This window comes from Panulirus ornatus, chromosome 72 (assembly GCF_036320965.1).
Source record: "Panulirus ornatus isolate Po-2019 chromosome 72, ASM3632096v1, whole genome shotgun sequence".
NCBI classification, from domain to species: Eukaryota; Metazoa; Arthropoda; class Malacostraca; order Decapoda; family Palinuridae; genus Panulirus; species Panulirus ornatus.
In genome coordinates, this window is record NC_092295.1 from 6303205 (window position 1) to 6323877 (window position 20673).

At 41.8% G+C, this 20673-nt stretch overlaps 1 protein-coding gene across 17 annotated transcripts in view; it reads right to left on the minus strand.

The window, feature by feature from the left end:
- The window catches only part of LOC139748110 (follistatin-related protein 5-like), a 467164-nt gene that overhangs the window by 42915 nt on the left and 403576 nt on the right, over positions 1 to 20673 (minus strand). For all 17 annotated transcript variants that reach the window (XM_071660768.1, XM_071660752.1, XM_071660756.1 and 14 more), the window contains one exon: positions 19663 to 19721. In XM_071660768.1, coding sequence (XP_071516869.1) covers positions 19663 to 19713 — 51 coding nt within the window. In that variant the 5' untranslated portion in view covers positions 19714 to 19721. The remainder of the gene's footprint in view (positions 1 to 19662; positions 19722 to 20673) is intronic.

Below are 20673 nucleotides of genomic sequence, written 5' to 3' on the forward strand. Positions count from 1 at the left end.
TTGCCCGCCACCAGTGAAGCCAGATACTCACTCTGGTTTTCGTCACCCCTATATATCCCTCTCCACGCCAGAGCCAGGAGTATACCCTCACATTCAAATCCCTCTCCACGCCAGAGGCAGGTAGGATATCCCTCCACGCTACAGGCAGATGGCATCCGCAGCAACGCCAGAACCAGGTTACTACCCTCTCACACTCACATCCCCATCCAGACCAGAGCCAAGAGGATGCCCCCAACCCACTCACAGCCCCTTCCACACCAGAAACCAAACACCTACCCACTTCATAATGACGATAGTTCCTTGCTTTGGGTTTGCAACGTATCTGGCAACGTTGTGAGTGGTACGGAAGATAAGGCTCCTCATCAGCCCTTATAATTAACTGTTTCATGCCCGGATAAACAGCCCTGAAGGATGTGTTTAAGCTGTGCAATCACACGTACGAAGAAGCAAGCTCCCGCTGTGTCGTTGAATTAAACTGCGATTTTGAGAGAAACAGGCCTTTGTTACGGTCATATAGCGCTGCCCCCTTTACGAGCTTCCGGCTGGTGCAGTTTTTGGTAATTTTAGAAGGTGGAGGCGGTCGTAAAGGGAAATCAGAGAGGAGAGTCACTTTGCAATTTCAGGGGAAAGTCTTGATACTATTTCTGCTCCGAGTGTGAACTGATAATCTTAGGTTACTTTGGGCGTAGGAGGTAGAATGGGAAGATCTTTAAACTTTAGATACTATGCAGAATGGAAAACTACACTTACATAGGAAATGTTTTGTAAAGACCTGCATCATCAAAAATGAAATGTTCTGGTAATAATATCTTACAGACCAATTGCGCCAGCTGACAGTTTTACTGTTCACCCTGTAACCTTTTAGACAGTTTCGGCGAAGAAAATGGCTGTAAAAAAAAAAAAAAAAGAAAGAAAAAAAGGTTTCCAAGGACCATTGGGTTCGCTGAATTGCATCAATATCTGGGGGAGTGAGTTCCGCACCAAGCAAAACTGACTGCTGAATCCGGGAAAAGTAACTGCGGTTGAGACAAAGTTTACAGATCTGTTGTTAAGGCTAGACGTTCTCTATCTCAGATTCTCTCTCTCTCTCTCTCTCTCTCTCTCTCTCTCTCTCTCTCTCTCTCTCTCTCTCTCTCTCTACGTGTCGTTCAATTTTTGGAATCATCGTGAAGGTCGATCAATATGGAAAGAGTTTCACCATCGCTGGGATCCCTCCTTTTCCTAACTCTCATTTTTGTTTAAGAAAAATCTAGCATAATCTACCTTTCATCTATCACAGAGACTTTACTAGGCCCAAGAGAATTATCAGCTGCTCCCAGAAGGTCTTTGTATGAGGTTGTCTCGATCGATTCACATAACTTCCTTCAAGCGACGTATTTCTCGTAATAGCCCCGTCTTTACACGTTATCAAAGGCATTCAAGCTTTGCAGTTAAGATTGTATCATTGACCTTCGCAGGTCACTAAATTAATTTCTTATTTATGGTTTACCGGCGATTTATGGAACAATAGTGACTTCCTGAGCGAAAGGTTACTCGAGGACAGTTTAATGGCGTAAATTGAAGTCCTCTTCAGATGAAAAATATTGCGGGGGGTGGGGAGATAATGAAAGTCTACTCTAATCTTACAAAAACAACATGACATGAGACTAGAATGGAGGCAATTGCCAAAATAACGCCACCGCCTCGGTGGCGTTATTTTGGCAATTGCCTTACATTCTTTTCCCCGCTTGTGATGTGTTGTAACGAGTTGTGTCTCATGTTAGTAAATATTGTGAAGCCGTGTGCTGAGTGTTTACACGGTGTGCTACCGTGCTGATAAAGGCAGGATATAACTTTGCAAGAAGCAAAATGACTGGATGTGGGACGTAAGCAGCTACGAAGAAAGAAAATGCAAGTGGTAGATGTGGTCGAAATTTAATAAACAGGAATATACGAAGATATTTGTATAGTGATGAGGAAAAATAGACCAAAGGTCGACGGATGTGGTAGGGAGTGTGGTGGATGATGGTGGTGGAGTGCCACATACTTAAGAACTGCCACATAAACATATAGCGCAATGGCTGGTCCACCAAAAGGCCAGTGTCCACACCACCTGGGACCTCCACCACCACAACAACAACACTAATCTCCACCGCCAGAGGCCACACTTTATAACGTCTACGACACAATAACACAATCGTTAAACAACAACGTTGCCGGGTGTTGGTCAGCCAGCACGCTGCTCTAGTCGCCTGTCTGAGTCATTGGTCTTCATGATGGTCACCTCGAGTGTTGCAGTCAGTCATGTATATCTTCTCTGTCTGAGAATATCTCCCATCAGAGCCCAAACGAAGTTATCTAAGATTTAAACGATGTGGGCTAGTGTTCCTAAGTGAGGTGCCGAGTCGATCCTTGCATATATATGAGTTTATTCCTAACAGCTTAATATTGCTTTAAATCTGCTTCAGTGGTGCATACATGGGGCCATTTTACTCCTCCGGATGCAATGATTCTCTTCCACTTGATTAACGACTTCGAGAAGAGAGGAGCACCCTGTCATCAACCATGGGGTCCACAATTACTAGCTATTAATCCCCGTCAGGTCCCAAGCTGGGTGGGGGTAGGTCACCTCTGATATCTTGTTGTCGGAGGCGCTTGATCCCTTGGTCAATCAGAGGACTTAGGGCCGAGATGAATATACGAGGTGAGGACTACAGTCATAGCCACTTCTCCTACCAGGAGTTTCGGTTCGCTGTCTAATATGGGGGGAAAATACACTGAATCGTGGAGAAGTACACGCCAGGATTAGGTCTCTGATATATCGTAGCCATTATGGGAAAGAGTAACAACTGGATGATCGTAACGTAACAAGAGTTGGAACGTATGAACATGTTGCGGGAGGGTCATGTAGAAAATGCTTTTTCGTTGTGTGAAATAATAGTTTTCGAAAACGTTATACTGTCTGGAGGGATAACTAGCAGCGGTGTGTGGAGGGACCTTAAATATGTGGAAGGGCCTTGTCTATGGACAGACTTGTATGTGGGGTATCTTGATGTGAACGGACCTTCATTGTGGACAGCCCTTTTGTGTGGAGGAAACTTATTGTGGGGAAGCATTTTGTAAGTAGACAGACCTCGTCTGGAGGGACCTTGTATTTTGATGGACCTATGTTTACCAAGGGAGATCACTTAAGTAGAGTGACTTTAATGTTCGGCTGGGAAATTCTGGGTAAGGACTATGGAAGGATACATTGGGTGGAGGGACCTTATCGAATGAATGGTATATGGAGGAACCTTTGTGTTGGGTCGACTTTTCTCTGTAGGAAGACCTTATACACAGAGGTACTTTTGCTAATAGAAGCATAGAAATACTTTGTATATGGAGGAAAGCGAGTGAGATTTTAATGTATGAAAGCCTCTTGGTATCTGATGTCAACCTAGTATCATAATGATATTAATGATAAGGACAGTAATCAAAATGGTCATATGATATCATGGAAAATAAATGAGGAAAAGTTATAGGGATAATAATAATGATAATGATAATAATGATATTATTATTTATAATAATAACAATAATGAAAATAATGATAATTATAATAATAATAATAATAATGATTATAATAATGATAATAATTATAATAATTTCTTCATTCGATGAAGCTGTGCACAGAATGATATACGTAAGATTAGATATTAAGCGAGTAAAGGCATGGTATATGGAAAGAGCCTGGTACGTGATCAGGGAGTGATAATCATTCATATCATCAGTAATAACTTATGCAGAAAATGGCAAAACTTGTTAATGCATCTCCAGAGTCAACTGTGATATTGCTAAGGAAGTTAAGGGAAATGTTTTGAAATTATTAAAGGATACTATTATGGATTTCACGAGCACATTAACTTCCCAAACTAACTGAATGTATCTGATTAGTTTTTCTTCTTTAAAAAGTCATCTGAATAGTCGAGAAAACCTCCTTTATAGAGCAAGCAAACTGACATTTTCATATCAAATCCTCAAATCCATAGGGAAGATCTTCACCAGAATACGAAATTCGTTTCCATATCAAATTCTCCTTTCAAAATCAAAAGCATTCAGACGTATGGAGATGTCTGAAGACACGCAATTACTTCAGGGAACGGCCTAGGCTCCCACAGACGCCCAAGAACGACAGCAAAGTTATCTCATCAACAACCCAAGTTATTTTCCTTTTTCCGTTCAGTTTACAAACCGGTATACTTCCGTGTGTAAATTGGTATTCAGGCCGTCGCCTACCCCCAACAAAAGAGTTGCCCCTGTAGACCCACAGCTGGGGAGGACTCGGCAAGTGGATCGCTCTTCAACCATCTGTAGAAACCTTCACTGTACAACGACCAAGTCTCACAGATATAGCACACTTGATGGAAACCTTGCGTCTTTCTCACGCTACCAAGGTAGCATCAGGAGCTAACATGCAATGGTACACGTCCAGTCTCAATCTGTCACGTGCTATGCACCGAAGCCGGGATCCACCATCCACAGCCGAGCAACAAATCCCACTCACTAGGTCATCATCTGTCCTGGTTCAGCCCAGTAACAGCAAGTCGCCCTCCACACACCACATGGCTCCATTTTATTACCTCTAGTGCACGCATCTCACCACAATTCTGAGTGTTCAGGCCCTGATAACCCAAAGACTGCTTCACTAGACCCTTCCATCTCAATCTACCTCCTCCTTCCCCTTGTTTCCTCCACGTCCGACAGATAGATCCCTTTAGTCAACCTATCTTCCCTCATCCATTTCATATGAACCAACCATTACAACAAATCCAAGCCGTCCCTCTTAATCAGACTTCGTTTACTACCAAACTTCTTTGTCACTTTCATTCCTCACTCGATCAGTCCACCTTTAAAGTTTACTTGTAAATATATTTCCCCATCTTAGCATCAACCGCAAATTTTGGTACCTAATGATTCACATAGAAAGCAAACAATCATGCTGTACCCAGTCGTATCTAAACTGTCAATAAAGTTAAGGAATGAAATTTCATTAATAACTTCATTCCTTTTATCAAATGTCATAAAGGGAGAGACTCGAGTGGAATCTGTAGATCTCGAGAATGATTCATGAATATACGATGACTGTGGGGAATGGTTCTCAACCCAGACCTGCGAATCTCGAGTAACATTTTGAGATGTGATAATGTCAACGCTTCCCGCTAGAGGCGCTACCATCCTACCCCTGCGTCCGTTGTGGGCAGGTGATGACCCAGCTCCTGGCATTTCACTTACGCTTGTTATTCTGGTTATTGAGGTTATACAGAGCGTCATAACAGCAAACTGGTGTTCACGGTGGATATATGGCTGCTGACAATGTCACTGTTTCTCTTGTTATCTCTATTGTATTTGTCTGTATTGATGTGAACTGTATTTCCAGGTATTACCATGAACTATTTATATTTCCATATTTGTGACTTTGAATGACAATATTTTTGCTAAGAGGGAAGAATATGGATTTGTTTGAATAATCTGTGATAACTAAGACGGCTAAAATCTATCATCAAGGTTTGGTAGAAAAATTTTCTCCTATATCGACGGTCTTCTACACAGGCTACAGCTTTTGGTATATGGACTGGACCATGGGTTTAGCTTCTGAAGGACATAAGAGTTGACCGACTACGAAAGTGGATCTGGTCCTTTTCCGCCTCTGCTGATGATTTGTTGGTAAAGGAGGAGAGAGTCCGTGGGTGTGTGTTTGCACAACAATTATGAATCATTGTTTAAAACTTTACGGTAAAATCAATGAAAGTCAGCACGTTGCTCTGTTCATCAGTCATGCCACCATGTCACCCACTTAGCGATGTGTTCACAACAGCACCCGTGCTCTTGCTTAGCTTGGCCCATCACACACACACACATTCCAACAACTGGGTAGTCTCATAATCTACACTATCATTTGGTTCACACTTCGACGTAGATGCTTCTTGGTTTATCAAATCGCGTATACCCTCCCTAGCAACACGGTATATAAAGAAAATAAAAGTTTCGTGAATATCTCGCATATCAGGTTGTCAGTAAGATTATAGCTTACCTGTACGGCTGAGAAACAAGAATGGTTGTTGCTTCATTATAGTTTCGGTATAACCGTGCCTCATCTCCAAAGGTGTTGTAACAACATGGTTACTGACTGGGGGTGTTGTCAAGTGATTTTACTGACATTAGTGTTGACAGTGTTGAATTACGTGCAGCCACCGTAGTCTCCTCCCACATATATTCATATCGGCAGGTACCTCCCGCGCTCTGTCTTTCCTCCCACACGAATTCTGTTCACCTTGTCTCTATCTCCCACACATTGTTCGAGTCCCCCTCTCCCAGCCTCCTACACATGCACACTACTCTTTGTCTATGCCTCCCACACATACATCGAGTATTTTCTCATTCTCTCGTTCCACACATGCACTCAAAGTCTTGTCTCATCTTAACGAACATTCCCGGCTCATTTGTCTCTGCCTCCCGTACACGTACCAATACCTCTTCTCTACCTCCATTATACCTATCTAGCCGCACTTCCTCTTTTCTCCCACACATACATCCATAACCACCCAACCCCATTCATCTCTCTCAGCGTCCATCATACACTCAACCACATTACCTTTGCTACCCGTATAGATCCTCTGACCCCTTCGCCTCTCCTTCCACCACACGTTCATCCCTCTTCTCTCTGCATACACTTTACTCTCCTAGTTTCCTTTGTTTTTACTTCACACACAAACACACGTAAAAACTCCTCCAGACCCCAACGTACACACACACACACACACACACACACACACACACACACACACTTCCAGGCCTCAATGTACGCTGTTTCTGCTCCCTATGTCCTCTGGGACTTCCTCCTCCGTCACACAATATCCTAGCCCTCCCTGAGGAGTAGGAAGGAGAAATAATTTCCTTAAGGAAATCTCGCTGTGGAGGTATAACATCTCGGGAGATATGCTATCATAGTAATGGGAATGAATTTCCCTTCAACTATAGTGAGAAAGATCATGTGAATACGGTCTCTGTAGTATCAAATTATGCAGCAGAAGTACAACAAAAAGGTAAATTTTCAAGTGCTAGACATTACTAGGTTCAGATATTCATAAGACTATAGAGACAACACTGATAAATGCTCGTCATTTGTAAGTATTAGATGGTATGGCTATCTAATGATCTCCCGCTGATGGCATCCATTATATGGTAACACATTTATTGGATGATATGAGAGGAAGCCGAACGTAATAGAGGGAGATATTAGATGGAGAGGTCAGCTGTATATCCTCAGTCTGGACGTAGGCTTTTGTTTATGATTATAGATGTCAGAAACTACAGTTACTACAAGAAACTTCGGCTATCAACTGGTGCATAACTAAACGTGTTGGATCTATTTGTGAAAAGAAAATTGTGAACGATACTGCTGGTAGAAATGTGTTAGTCTAATCGTTTGTCTATGGTTTTCTGTGTCTGTATCTCTGATGTAAACCTTTGCCACAGTCCAATGGGGACTTGTGTGTTATATTCTCCACGCACACTAGTAACGTTGCCAGACTCCGCATACTCCTATGTTCTATCATTCCTCTTGTATAACATACCCCATTCTCTGTTTCCCTACCTCCTTTTCTGTCTCCCTTCCGTTCTGTTTCCCTTCACCAAACTCGTTAAAAATCATTTTCATCGCTCAGGAATATCTCTCTCTCTCTCTCTCTCTCTCTCTCTCTCTCTCTCTCTCTCTCTCTCTCTCTCTCTCTCTCTCTCTCTCTCTCTCTCTCTCCTCGACATCCCAGAGAAGAAGACGACAGGATACACCTGTACTCTCCACAACCTCCTGTCAAACTGTCAGTAGTAACCGTAAAATTGACTGTACAAGATGGGGCATAAATCCTAGCCTTATGTACTAAAGTTTCCTCCTGTTACTTCTTACAGCAAGTTAGAATCACCTTAGTTCCACTTCTCTCGTTTATCTCATCTGTACAGGCCTACACTTCCTAAACTTTCAACAATTTGCTTGTATGATATAGTCTTGACGACAACAAAGTTTAAACTGGAAAATTCGCAGCAGCAAAGTTACCAACAACTACATCATTCACATTTGTCAGGAGATATAGAAGACAGTGATGAAATGACAGGAAGAGATGGGGGGGGGGGGGGGATGAGAAGGAGAAAAGAGAGAAAATAGGTTTGAGTGAAGACATAGGACAAGATATATGAGAATACAATCACCAGAAGTGACTTATTTTGTAACATCCACAACCCAGTAGTAGTCAAGTAAGCCTTGAACGACAGCAGATACAGCAGCAGTATAGTCCATTAGCAGGAGCGGCACCACCACCGCACGACACTGTTCTGCTGTCTCAGCCACTAAGCGCAGGACGACTGGAATGTGGCTCTCTGAGGCATTGTTGTGGCCGTCCTATGAATACCTGATGTGAGGCGGTCGACTCCATAGCGTCCCCGAGCTTCTTGCTGCCCGTGTGAGGGAGTTGACATTATAACCTTGTCTACCACTGTGACATATAACTTTTTTAGTTTCATCCAACCTTTCGGAACTCTTACGTTTCATCTCATCTAGTTTTCTTCCCCCTCTCATATTTTACCATGGTCAATTTATTGTCCTTTTCTCTGCTTTATGCATGTGTTTTGCTATCATGCTTCCTTCGTCTCCTCCATTAACAGGGATATACAAAGCTTCCTTCAGCCTCCCTCCCGTCTCCTGCATTGTCACTTCTATCATTTAAGTAATCCAGTCCGTAATTTACGAGTATTTGCAATGTCGCTGAAGTCCTCCAAAATATTGACTAGTATTAATTAACTGCAAGTTTGCAGATCCGGTGGATATTCCAGGACCATCACTCCTAATTAACAAGCCAAGCGCCCGCATCTGATGACGTTAACGGTGATTGCTTGTCAGTTTTACGATGTGTTGCATAATAACGGACGTAAGGTGACGTACAGTACATGCCTACATGATCTGGGAAGACGATGCATCGTAGGAAAAGCACGTTATTTGGTACTACGTTGGCCCGATGCAGAACACAGCAGAAATCAACAGCAACAGAGAACAGCCGTCGACAGCAGAATAGCTCTAGTTCTACTTAACAGAAGTGAATGTCCATTGGATATTGACGTAAAATCGTGCATGCAGCTGAGTTACTTCCCCGTGCTGAGACGAACCCCCAGACTGAAAGTGGTGATGGGGGCTTTCCTCTTTCCCTCCTGAAGAAGCCCCAGCTGGGGAAGGAAAGGGTTGGGTGTAAGGGAATGTTCTTTGTACACCAGTTGTTTGTAGCTTTATATGGGAGATCGATTCTTTCATGTTAATGAATGTAAACCCCATCTAAACCCACAAATCAATGTTTTACAGAGAAAATCAACGGGAACGGGAACAGAATTGCAAAATTCTTCCTGTAATACACAAATAGTAAACGCAAATAAAAATCACAAACATATGTGCACAGAAGTGTAAAACTCCCTCCCCATACAGTACAAAAAGGGGATTACACATGCATAGTGAACTAACAATCATGGCATCCACGATACTCAGGACCCAGCAAGGAACTGCTACGCAAGCCAACATCCGAAGGTCTGGGAGTACCACATCTATCGACTGTACATCATAGATTCCCAAGGATGCACATGTGAGGCAATATTAGCCTCAACCACAGTTAATTTATGATACGATGGGTGTATGAGATATAAAAGAGAGGGATAGCACAACAGAGTGGCTCCCCCTTAGCACTAAAAATGGCCGTAATGAATCATCGTAACGACAGGGGGAGCCCCATAACCTTGCTGGGGAAAGTAAACAAAGCGGGGAAAGGTGGCACCGGATGGAAGCCCCGTACATAAACATTTCTACTGCTTTTGTTTTGTTTTTTGTTCGGACGGTCACAACTGCTTCCGCTACCTTATCAATTACAGACTCTGAAGGAGGTTTCATTTAAATGTCACCCGAACCAAATTTCTTGTGAAAATATGGAATCTGAAGCAAAGAATGAGTTGAAAAATGGATACGGCGGCTTTCTTTTCCTCCAAAAAATGTTTGTGTTGTTGTTGGGTAAACCCAGCTGGCCTGGGCTATATATAGGTATGTGGTGTACCAGGAAAGTAGAGGTGCTTCCTCCACACCAGCGAAAAAAACCCCAAAAACTGAAGGGTGAGAGAACCAAAGAAAATGGACGCACAAAAAAAAAAGAGAGAGGCCATGCTTATACTTTCGTCTCTTATTATAAGCTTAGCATCCTTTCATTTCAGTGCAATAACTCGTAGAACATAAAACAATTTCTGTAGATTCATGACGTGTATTTTTTGTGGTAGCCTCTTCAGTTCACTGAGCAGCCTGGGCAATCTAACAGTAATGGCTTTAGAATTACTCAAGAATATTTTCACTACATACACTTTCTTGGTCCTCTTTATGACTTAAGGTTACTCTGTTGGCTTTCGTAGTCCACTGCATAGCAGCCCCTTTATCACTGTATAGTCCCTTTTGAGTCGTTTAAGAGCTTTTCTGAGCATCGCCATAGAGAGGCTTCTAAGGTTACTATAAACTCCCTCATCACTCGAGTCTTGATCACGATAAGCCCCTCTCATAACTTCTCACCTCATCTTCATCTTCAACGTAAGCTCCCATCCCCACAGCACTAAGCCTGAATTTAAACGTATGGAAGTTAGGTTCATATAAAGTTATCCTTACGTATATATGTATATATTTCACTCGACGTCATCATCACAAGTCATTTGGAGCGAGACCTTCTCCTTACTGGAGGAATATACACTTATATCCATGTCGACATTAAAGACGATTTCCCGTTCATTATTAACGAGTTCTAACTCACTTCATTCCACAGAATGACCCTGTTTTCCTTATCCCTATTAGCATCAGCCAATAAGGAGAGGTAGTGATCGTTTCTTCCGGTGACTTAACGAGAGTAGTCGGTCTCTCAATGAATATCCAAACGTATAACAGTTCCGATTCAGTTTACACTAAGAATCTCTCCTAAATAATTCGGTATAGATGAAAATTCGTTTGCTCATCTCCGTTATCCCCCTTTCACCTAGTTCCTCACCTAGTTCTTTACCTAGGCATTGTTCCCTCATAATACGACGCCTAGGAATCATATTTCAGCATACATTGGCTTTACTGTTCATAAATATGTCATTCACTTTCAGATTTTTCATTAATGTATATTGTTGTTGTTTCTCAGCCACTCTGTTTCTCAGCAATTCATCTGTAGCGCTTTGTAATTCCATAGCTAAGTATACTTTATTCATTCTCAACATCTGACATTAATACAGTCATATAGCCTCATCAACATTCTTAACAACCACTCTTCCTAATTTTCAAGAAAATTCTTTTTTTGCAAGGATAATAGCATGATATTCACTCTTCATCACCGAACATCAGTAGTCTCTCAGCATTCAACATCCCTTCAACATCCGACATCAGCTCCACTCATTCTCCATCACAAGTGGGGGGCGCCTGGCTCAGTTGTTTTTCACGAGTGGTGCTTCTGGGGCTTGAGTCCCAACCCTGACCTTAGGGTTCCTAGCCACTGGGAGGAGGGAACGGGAGACAGGATTTGACCTGCATTTTACAGGGTTCTGTTTTCTGTTTCTAGTAAGGCTTTTATGTTCTCTCGTCTCTCTATTTTTTTAAGTTGTTTGGAAGATATGAGGAGAGAGGAGGAAGTATAGAGAGGACAGTAGTAATGAGGAGGAACAGAAGTGATAGTAGTAATGAGGACAAAGAGATTTCGACAGGAGAGAAAATACCAGACGTGAGAAATATGGAAGAGTTACAGTGGGGTAAGAACAAAACACACATATGAGGAGTGAGGAAAAGGTACACAGAAACAGTTAGTAAGGAAAGCACACATAAGGGTGAGTTGTGAGGAAGGTAAGTATACCTGCAGGTAACGAATGAGGAAAGGAGAACATAAAGGTGACGTGAATAGGCGCCGTGTACGACTTATTACATACGACTAATTACATGAGGATGGACGTGAATGAATGCTCATTGTAACTGGGTTCAAGAATGTAAAATATGAATGTGGAAACTGAGCAGGAAATATTCAATGTGGGGAATGAAAAAGCGATTCACAGAGGTGAGAAATGAGAAGTAATAAGATATACCTTTAGATACACATGATTGAGGAATCCAAATTGTCTATGTAATTTTCTCTTCACCAACAACCTGTGCAGCACTTGCTCATCTTATTGTCATAGTTTTCATGCCTTGATTTCTTTCTCTCCGATGAACGTTTAACTTTTGTTCCAAACGTTGTCTTCTCTATCATCATCTCGGCTTCTCTGATAAAAATCTTCACCCTCCTTCCATCTATTTTCCAAGTATCCATTATCAATTTCCTCTTCATCTCTATCTACAAATTTCGTCTGTCATTTTTTCCAACGATTTTTCCTCTCCCTTTTAAAGTATTCAACCCAGCTGTTGTGTCCTATCCAGAACAGTCGCCTTTGTCTTCTTCTCCTGGCCTCACGCCTCGCCTCGCTCGTATATTATAGTTTTACGTCAAGTTTTATTTCAACTCTTTTTATCTTGTTTTCATCTCCATGGTCACTTATTTCATATGTTTCTATTACTTTTCTATCTTAGTTGGACATAAATCTTTAAAGGAATTTCTGGATTCCATACATGCTCCTAAAGAGTGTTCATAAATGTCACCAAGATCAGGTCCTATAAGTATGAGCCAACGGTATTCTCGATTCAGCCTTATATCAGAGTCCTAATTCCTTAGATCTCCTCCCTCACCTGTCCTCTTCCTGCCTGGACAAATATAACCTTCCTCGACCTCTTAGGTCCCAGGCCAGTCTTTTACCATCTCTCTCAGACCTTCCCTAAATGACCTGGTCTCACCCCAGATAATTACTTTCCTCTAAATCTATACTTCGATGCAATTCCTGGCCTTGTTCCATGTCCTGATCCCCTTTAATGCCTTGGCACCCTCACACATCTTGAACTTCTTTCAAGTCCTGGACATCCAATAGGTCCTGTCCTCCTTCCACCTCTTCAGTATTCTAGGGCTCTTCGTCTACCCCAGAATCCTGTCTTAATCCTATTTATCTTCCTTTGATTAACTTCACCTTTCGTTCTGGCCACCCTCAGTGTTAGCCTGCAGATCGTTGCCTTTTTTCTCAAAAATTCTTCGTCATCAGTATCTTGCAGGCATTGGTTATCTTCTTGATCCTAGCAATTTGCTAAGCTCTTGCTTTCATCCGTTTTCGCCCTTTAGATTCTCACCATCTTCCAGGTTCTGGATATCCACTGGGTCACAGCTGTCTTCAGGTCTTGGCCATCCTTCACTACTGATCACTCTCCACTTTCTGGAAGCATTTCACATTCTGAAAACCCTTTTCCTGGCTTTTCTCTAAGATCTCGGTGTCTTCGAAGTGCTGTCTGTCTTTTAGCAGTTGATAATTTTTAGCCAATGGTTTTGCTTCCTGTTTCGGGCCAGTATCTCATCCCAAGCCTCAATCTAAGTTTCTTTCCTTCATCACGTAGGAACATTCCAGGTTTCGGCAACTCAAAACTTTCTAGTCATTCTCCAGACCCTGTCCTCATTTGAGGTCCCGGCCACCTTTAATGATCCTGCTAATGTCTTGTTATCTGATTTTCTGAACATGTATTGTTACAGAAGTAATGGCCATCTCGTGGTTTATCCAGGCTTCAGATCATTTCCAATCTTCATCAGCTAACTTCCCTCGAATATTAGCTTCTTTCTGTCAACTGGCTCCCGTCTAAGCCCCTAGTTACTCTCTACGCTCTTGTACAAAGCGTCTCCTTTTAGTTCCTGGCTCTTTTCTATGTACCTTCAAAGATCCAGCCCCTCTCTAGGTCTTGTTGCGGTACTAGATCCACACAGCTTCATTTCTACCAACTCACTCAACCCTGTTCGCTAACTTACTCCTACATAGGCAGTGGAGCTGAGGCTTATCACTTAGCTCTTCTGTGATGGTAATTTGAGAGCTAATGTAGTCTCGCACCCGAGTTTGTATTCTAAAGATATATCCCTGTTCTGTTCAGAGGAGTATTCCAAAGACATACCACTTCCACTTAAAGAAATAGCAATTTTTTTTATGCAAAAGTGATGGGATGATACAGTGGAGATGCCTTTAAGGAAACACAAGGTCTCAAAGTGAACTTAAGGCCGTTTTAGGTACTGCGTGTTGAAGGAGACAAAGATTAATCTTTCTCAGAGACTTCAGAGTCGATGCTTGATCTAGTCTGGTCCACGATGACATTTTTGGTGACCATGCACAACAAGGCATGACCTCTTGTTCCCTTGACTCGCTGTTGACCTCAACAAATCTTTTTCCTTGAATAATGGTATAGTTAAAATCTAGTCTCTTTTCCTCTGAAAACCACGTTATCTTTATACACATTTGTTTTATATATATATAAACGTATGTTTCGCCTATTTTAGGCCCCTCCCTGTTAATATAGCCAAACCCTCTTCTTACTACTTCACTTTCCTGTCAAATTCCCTCAAGGAGTGATTAATCAATCTTCTAACATTCTTCTTTTCTTATCTTTATGTATTTCAGATTAACCTAATGCTGTCTTCTTACTACCTGTTGATTATCATCAATATGATAATCATCAACATGATAATCATAGAAATGATATCTTTGTCTTCCTTATTTGCAGTTTCCGAGTTAACAAGGTAACGCCAGTAGGACACGAACAATGGCCTCATCTATGCAACTCTACTCTCTAGATGATATATGTCATGCCCCAAAATCATACCCCACCATCAACAACCAAACCCTACCGGCTAATGATAAAGGAAATATGGATACGCAAATCCAAAGACAAGTTGGTTCTCCTAATCTCCCACACTTCCCTTTGATATTCCAAAATTTCATATTCATAACCAATGAACTTTTAACCCCTCTCCATCTCTAGCCTGCCTCTGTTCCTCATTATGGGATACGCTCGTCACTCACTTTAGTTCGTGGGCCTATTCTACTAGAGGAGATATATCAACATCCTCCATCAACTCGATTCCTATGCAGTTCTACTTTAACCCCTTCTCTGTATTTCCCCCACGATTGACCTGAATATATCTGAAAACAAATGATAGTTCAGGCTCTTCTCTATGCCCCTCGCATTCCATGTTTATCAATTGCTCTTTCGTAATGATTTCCATGTTTTATCACAATGTGGTGGTGTCGTCAGTTTGCTCTCTGTACATGTTCACTTCTCAGTCAGGGTGAGAATTGATGTACACAGGAGGTCGAAAATACTGTCAAGGTTGGTGTGTGCGTGTATTTGTTTGTTTGTGTGTGTGTGTGTGTGTGTGTGTGTGTGTGTGTCTGTATGTGTGTGTTTATCTGAACGAAAAGACATTAGACCCTACCCTTCCAAGAACCTGCACTCCTCTGGGACTTGCAGTCCTTCGTTTTCCAACGTTCGACCATTCACCACTACTTTACCAAAACCTCGAGACGAGTATATATTTCTATACTTCTTTCCCTCCACAAGTGAAGTTCGACCAAGTTGATGAACTCGCGCATGTGATCGCCACTTCACCCTCTTATCTTGGGGTCATGACGAGGTCCTTTTCCCGACCGTCCTTCCCATCTTGAAGGAGTCGCAGCGGGAACGGTCTAACCAACGGCGGCACTAGAACACGAAACTCTCTTCGTATCTCGGGTAAAATCGCTTTCTCTGCATGTGACGGACTCGGCTTTCTGCTGCCACACTGGGTTCAAGGGCGCTCGGAGAGAAGATTCTTTTTCCCCCACTTCTCCCAGGGTTTTCAAGACGAAGAACATATTTCATTATACAAGTACTTTAGTAGACTTGCCCCAAGGGTTTGTTGAGGACAGAAGAGAGGTTTCTGAGGATGACGTTCGGTAGAATTTGTGGGAGTTAATATTTCAACTGAAATGAGCAGGGATTGATGACTGCTGGCGAGACATGGAGTAGAATTAATGTCCCTACTGACGAGACATTGAAAGAAATAAATGGCCTAACTGACGAGACATTGAAGAAATGATATAGAACAAAATTAATGAACCTACAGACGAGACATGGCCAGAATTAATGGCCCTACTGAGATGATACAGGGCAAAACTAATATCCTTGATAACGAGACATAACCAAAACAAACAGCCGTACGAAAATGAGATGAACCAGAACCAGTGACTCTACTTGTAAGACATAAGACAGCAGGAACATCCCGGCCAGCAAGAGATGGAGCAGAATTGGTGGTCTATATCAAGAGAAGGAAATGATCAATGACGTTACCGAGACGAAATGAATCGGAACTGAATGAACTTTTGGGATGAAAAGGACCACCTCTAATGAAACCCTTCACGTTAGATGGGCAAGCGTTAGGAGTCCTCTTAAAATGATATGGACGTGAATTAATGACTACTTGCAAGCGATGCTTCAGAACTAACGAGCCTATCAACAGAAAATAGTCTAATGACCCTTCTTACAAGCGATGGACCAAAGTTACCAACTGTACTCGTTAGAGATGGACCAAAGCTACTAGCTGTATTAGAGATGGGCCAAAGCTTCCAGCCATACTCACTAAAGGTAGACCAAAACTACCAGCCATACTCATTAGAGGTAGACCACAGCAAATAGCTTTAATCTTTATCCTCTTCTTTTAGTTACGACACAAAGGACGCATGTCATGTTCTGAAGGTCGAGGGCTTTGAGGTGCACTTTCCTCGCCCTGGACAGATGCTGACCTGTCATAAACTAAACCAGTCTCTAGCAGTGCAATTTTCAGTGCTTTGCCATCTCCTAGCTTCCTCCGCACTGCCGCGGTTCCAGATAACATAGTAGCCACTGACTTCTCCCTTAGAACTTAGACACTTGACTTCCTCCTCCCGTCTTAACCCGAGTCACACTGTCTGGCAAATTTCTGAAGGATTGATCGATTTGCCGTAGTTCAAACAAATCTCATATCCGCCGTAGAATTTCCCCCCGATAGAAATCCAGCTGGCGATGAACGTAGCTGAAAATGATTTTTGAAAATATTTACATCTTATTTAGTAATGTTACTCAAAAGACGTTGTGGAGTAATATCAGCATATCCTTCACAGAATCTAACTAAATATCCTCATCAGATCTTCATACTGTTCCTCAGTTTCATCAGCTTTTTCAATATTTACTTCATTATTGATTTCTTTCTTCACAGTTCTTTGCTGCATATTACCGTCGCAAAAGCTCGATTCTATAGTCTAATCTATAAGAGTTCTATTAAAAGAGGTGTGTCCATAATGGGAAACTACAAATGACATGGAGTCTCAGAGTTGACTGTATACGAACTCTTACTGTTTGGCGAGCTGGGGTCCTGCCCAAGGTGTCTTGCTTGCTGGACCGGCAAGATACATTTTAAGTGAGCTGGGATCCTCACTAGATATACTAATCCCCTTTTAATTAAAGCTAAACCGCTTGCAGCCAGAAGGATCAGGGAGCAGAATCTCCCAAAGATCTTAATCTCCGTCCACAATGAATACATTAGTTATCAGACGCCTGCAAGAGGTTGGAGATTCCCTATTCATTGTTGAATGGTATTGGAGTTAACTGCCCAAGATTCTGATATATGAAGAAGCATCATGAAGTTACTATTTCTGTTTGGCGATTTTCTTATATAGAAATTTCAATATTCATTTACTATGATTTAACTTATTTATATTCACTCAGCCTGGGACCAGATAGTTTATGTTTAGGTGACATAATTGGATTACTTATGACTGTATCTGAGACAACACTAAGATTATATTCGAGTTCGGTGACGTTCTTACCAAGCGAGTAACGTAATCCTGGTTAATTTTACAAAAGTAATAATCCTTTGTGCGACTAGACTTTAAACCTGGCAACTGTGCACTACCCTCATCCCAAACTAAAGCCTGAGGTCCTATCTACCAACCATGACCCACATTATTTTCCTCAGAGGTCGCTACCACCACCACTTAACGCCCAAGTTGTCAACATCTACTACATAACTTATTTCAGAGGGGGTCTTCTGTGCAGGACTCTTCATACCCCCTGTAAGCTTTTCCCCATCCCTTCCACCCTCCCTCCACTACTCTCCCTGCCTCATTTCCTGCAGATATCTCCACCTTCCCTGCTGCCCCTCCTCCACTACTTTCCCTCCCTCATTTTCTGAAGGCACCTTCCCTCTCCCTGCTATTCTTCCTCCACTACTCCCTCACACCTATGCTATCTCGTCAACCAGACTCTCTCGACAGAGGACATTAATAAAGGATTTAGCCACATGCCTTATTGAAGCGGACGTCTTGAAGACATTTTGGCCAAAAATTTTCTCGAGCCGAGAACGCAACTTTAAGTTGAAGGATGGATATTATCCTTGCCAGTGTTCTATTCTTTGGTGACCATTCTGTTGATTTGCTCTAAAACTGTAATCATGTATTGCTAGCAGTATATCAATTCTGATAGCTACGGGATTACTGATAGCAAATATTCCTTGAAACATGTCTTACATATCACCTCGCAGTCTGTGATCCTTTCACATAGTAAAGAAAGGAAAGACTTATGATTCTTCACGTTTATAGACATTTTTCTTCTGATGATGAATCATTTTCCTTCAATGCAAAGCTTATCATTGTTAACAGATGTACGAGCTAATGTGACTTGATACTGAAGATGTCTCAACATCTTGAAAGTTAGTTAGCAGTCACTGCGTTAAGCAAAATCATGATGCTCATCACCTTAACATTTTAGTTTCTCACTCTGACTCCTTATTGTATTGCAGTGTTATTCTTATCAGTTTTCAAGTTATTTGTATTTCCTGGAATATGCTGTTTTCCATGTATGCTAGTGGAGGGGCAGAGATTTACTGGAAGGCTAATCTGGGTATGGGGTATTAGTTTCAATGCATATTTGACAAAGCAGGACACCACCAAAAGGCACTATAAACATCCATCATTAAAATATGTTCGTAGAGTAGTTCATTATTGACATAGTTTTCATCTAGACCTGTTAGAGTTTCATCGGAAATCTGTTTTACTGAAATAGCTATTAACATTAAACAGCCTCGATAAAGCCTAATCGTCTGTTTCTCTTCGAATTCCCCTGTATTCCTTTGCATTAACGCAAACCACATTCTACACCACAGATCACTAATGTTTCTTCTTACATACTGGGTTAAAACAATCAATATCTCAGTAACACAGTGAATATGAATATACATTGCTATCAAGTATTCTTAAGTGAAAAGAAGCGATAATACCAATCCTTAGTTTTCTATCTCATGTTGTACATCAAAGCCTTCAACTGCTTGGTAAAGTACAGGAACCCTTAAATGTCGATAAGTTATACACTATCTAAACTGAAAACTAAGATCTTAAAGTAATGGAACCGATTAATGTATTGTCAAGAAGTTCGTATTTGAAATAAAGACATGAGATCAGAAAAGTCATATGTTCATCCAAAAGACCAGACTGCAACACTAACCAACCCCACAACAGTAACTATATGCCTTTAACTTATCTGGCCACATTACAGTGTAGAGAGGAGGGAAAAATTTGAATAAGGCATTGGATCCACACAATCCTCTTCTTTCCCTTCCCTATCTCTACTGTAACGTCTGGCATACATTTAGCACTGGGATAACTTTTATGAAAGCGATTGTGTACAAGGAGGGAGAAGGAAAGAATACTCACCATAGCATTGGCGAGTGCAAGGACCGCCAGCACCAGCCACGCTCGCTTCATCACGCTGCCTACAACAGGAGAGAAAAACAAGTTAATTATTCATGAGTGTGAGAGTAGACCTATAATGAGACGTAGAAAGGCTTTAACTCACTTCGCTGCAGCAGAGCCCTTCTGTGAAATCTAGAAGAGTGATGATTTTGTGTATCTGTGTTTCTGATGTGAAGAGAGGAGGAGGAGAATAAGGTTATTGTTTTCAGGGTAGAGACTGCATCTTCGGTATGAGGGTCTTGCGATATGTTGAATCGAGATATATAAAGCGTGACAGATAGGTGGTGTCCAAAACTCAGATGAGGTAGTGGAACTCTTTCATGTATCGGGAATGTGGATTCAAATGGGTGTATGTCTGGTGGAAGGGCTGCTGTTTTGTGCTCGTTTAAGTCATTACCACGTGAACGTGTTTTGACAGTGTGGTGTTTGCAGGGGTTGGGGTAATCTGTGAGTATAGGTTGCTAAAATGGGAGAGCCGGGTGGGAGTTCTGTTTCCGCATCGGATGTTGTTGTTTGGTCATGTAGTGGTTATGCGAGAGGGGGATAGAACCATTGCAAAGAAGTGGGTTCTAAGTATATTCACAAAACACTGTTGCTGTTTTCCCAAAACTTCTGCTCTTGAAATCTGACAGTTTGAAATGTCACATCGAAAGATGTTTAGCTCTTAGACAATAGTTGATTTCGTTGATTCCAATCACTTCACTAGCTCATAAACAATTGCAGAGGTTATATACTTAAACTGAAAGAGGCAAACCTGCCTCTGCTCCTCCGTGACAAAAAGAGGTAGGTAACTAATCTGATTTTTGTCAACACTACACAAAGATACAACACAGAGTATCAATGAAAAGTGGAGGAAATGCATGTGTAGCTTCAGTAACATACATAACTGTTGATAATGTATTATAGTCATCAAATTACGAAATACGATACATCAAAATGTTCACACACAGTTACGGGAATCACCAGGCAACG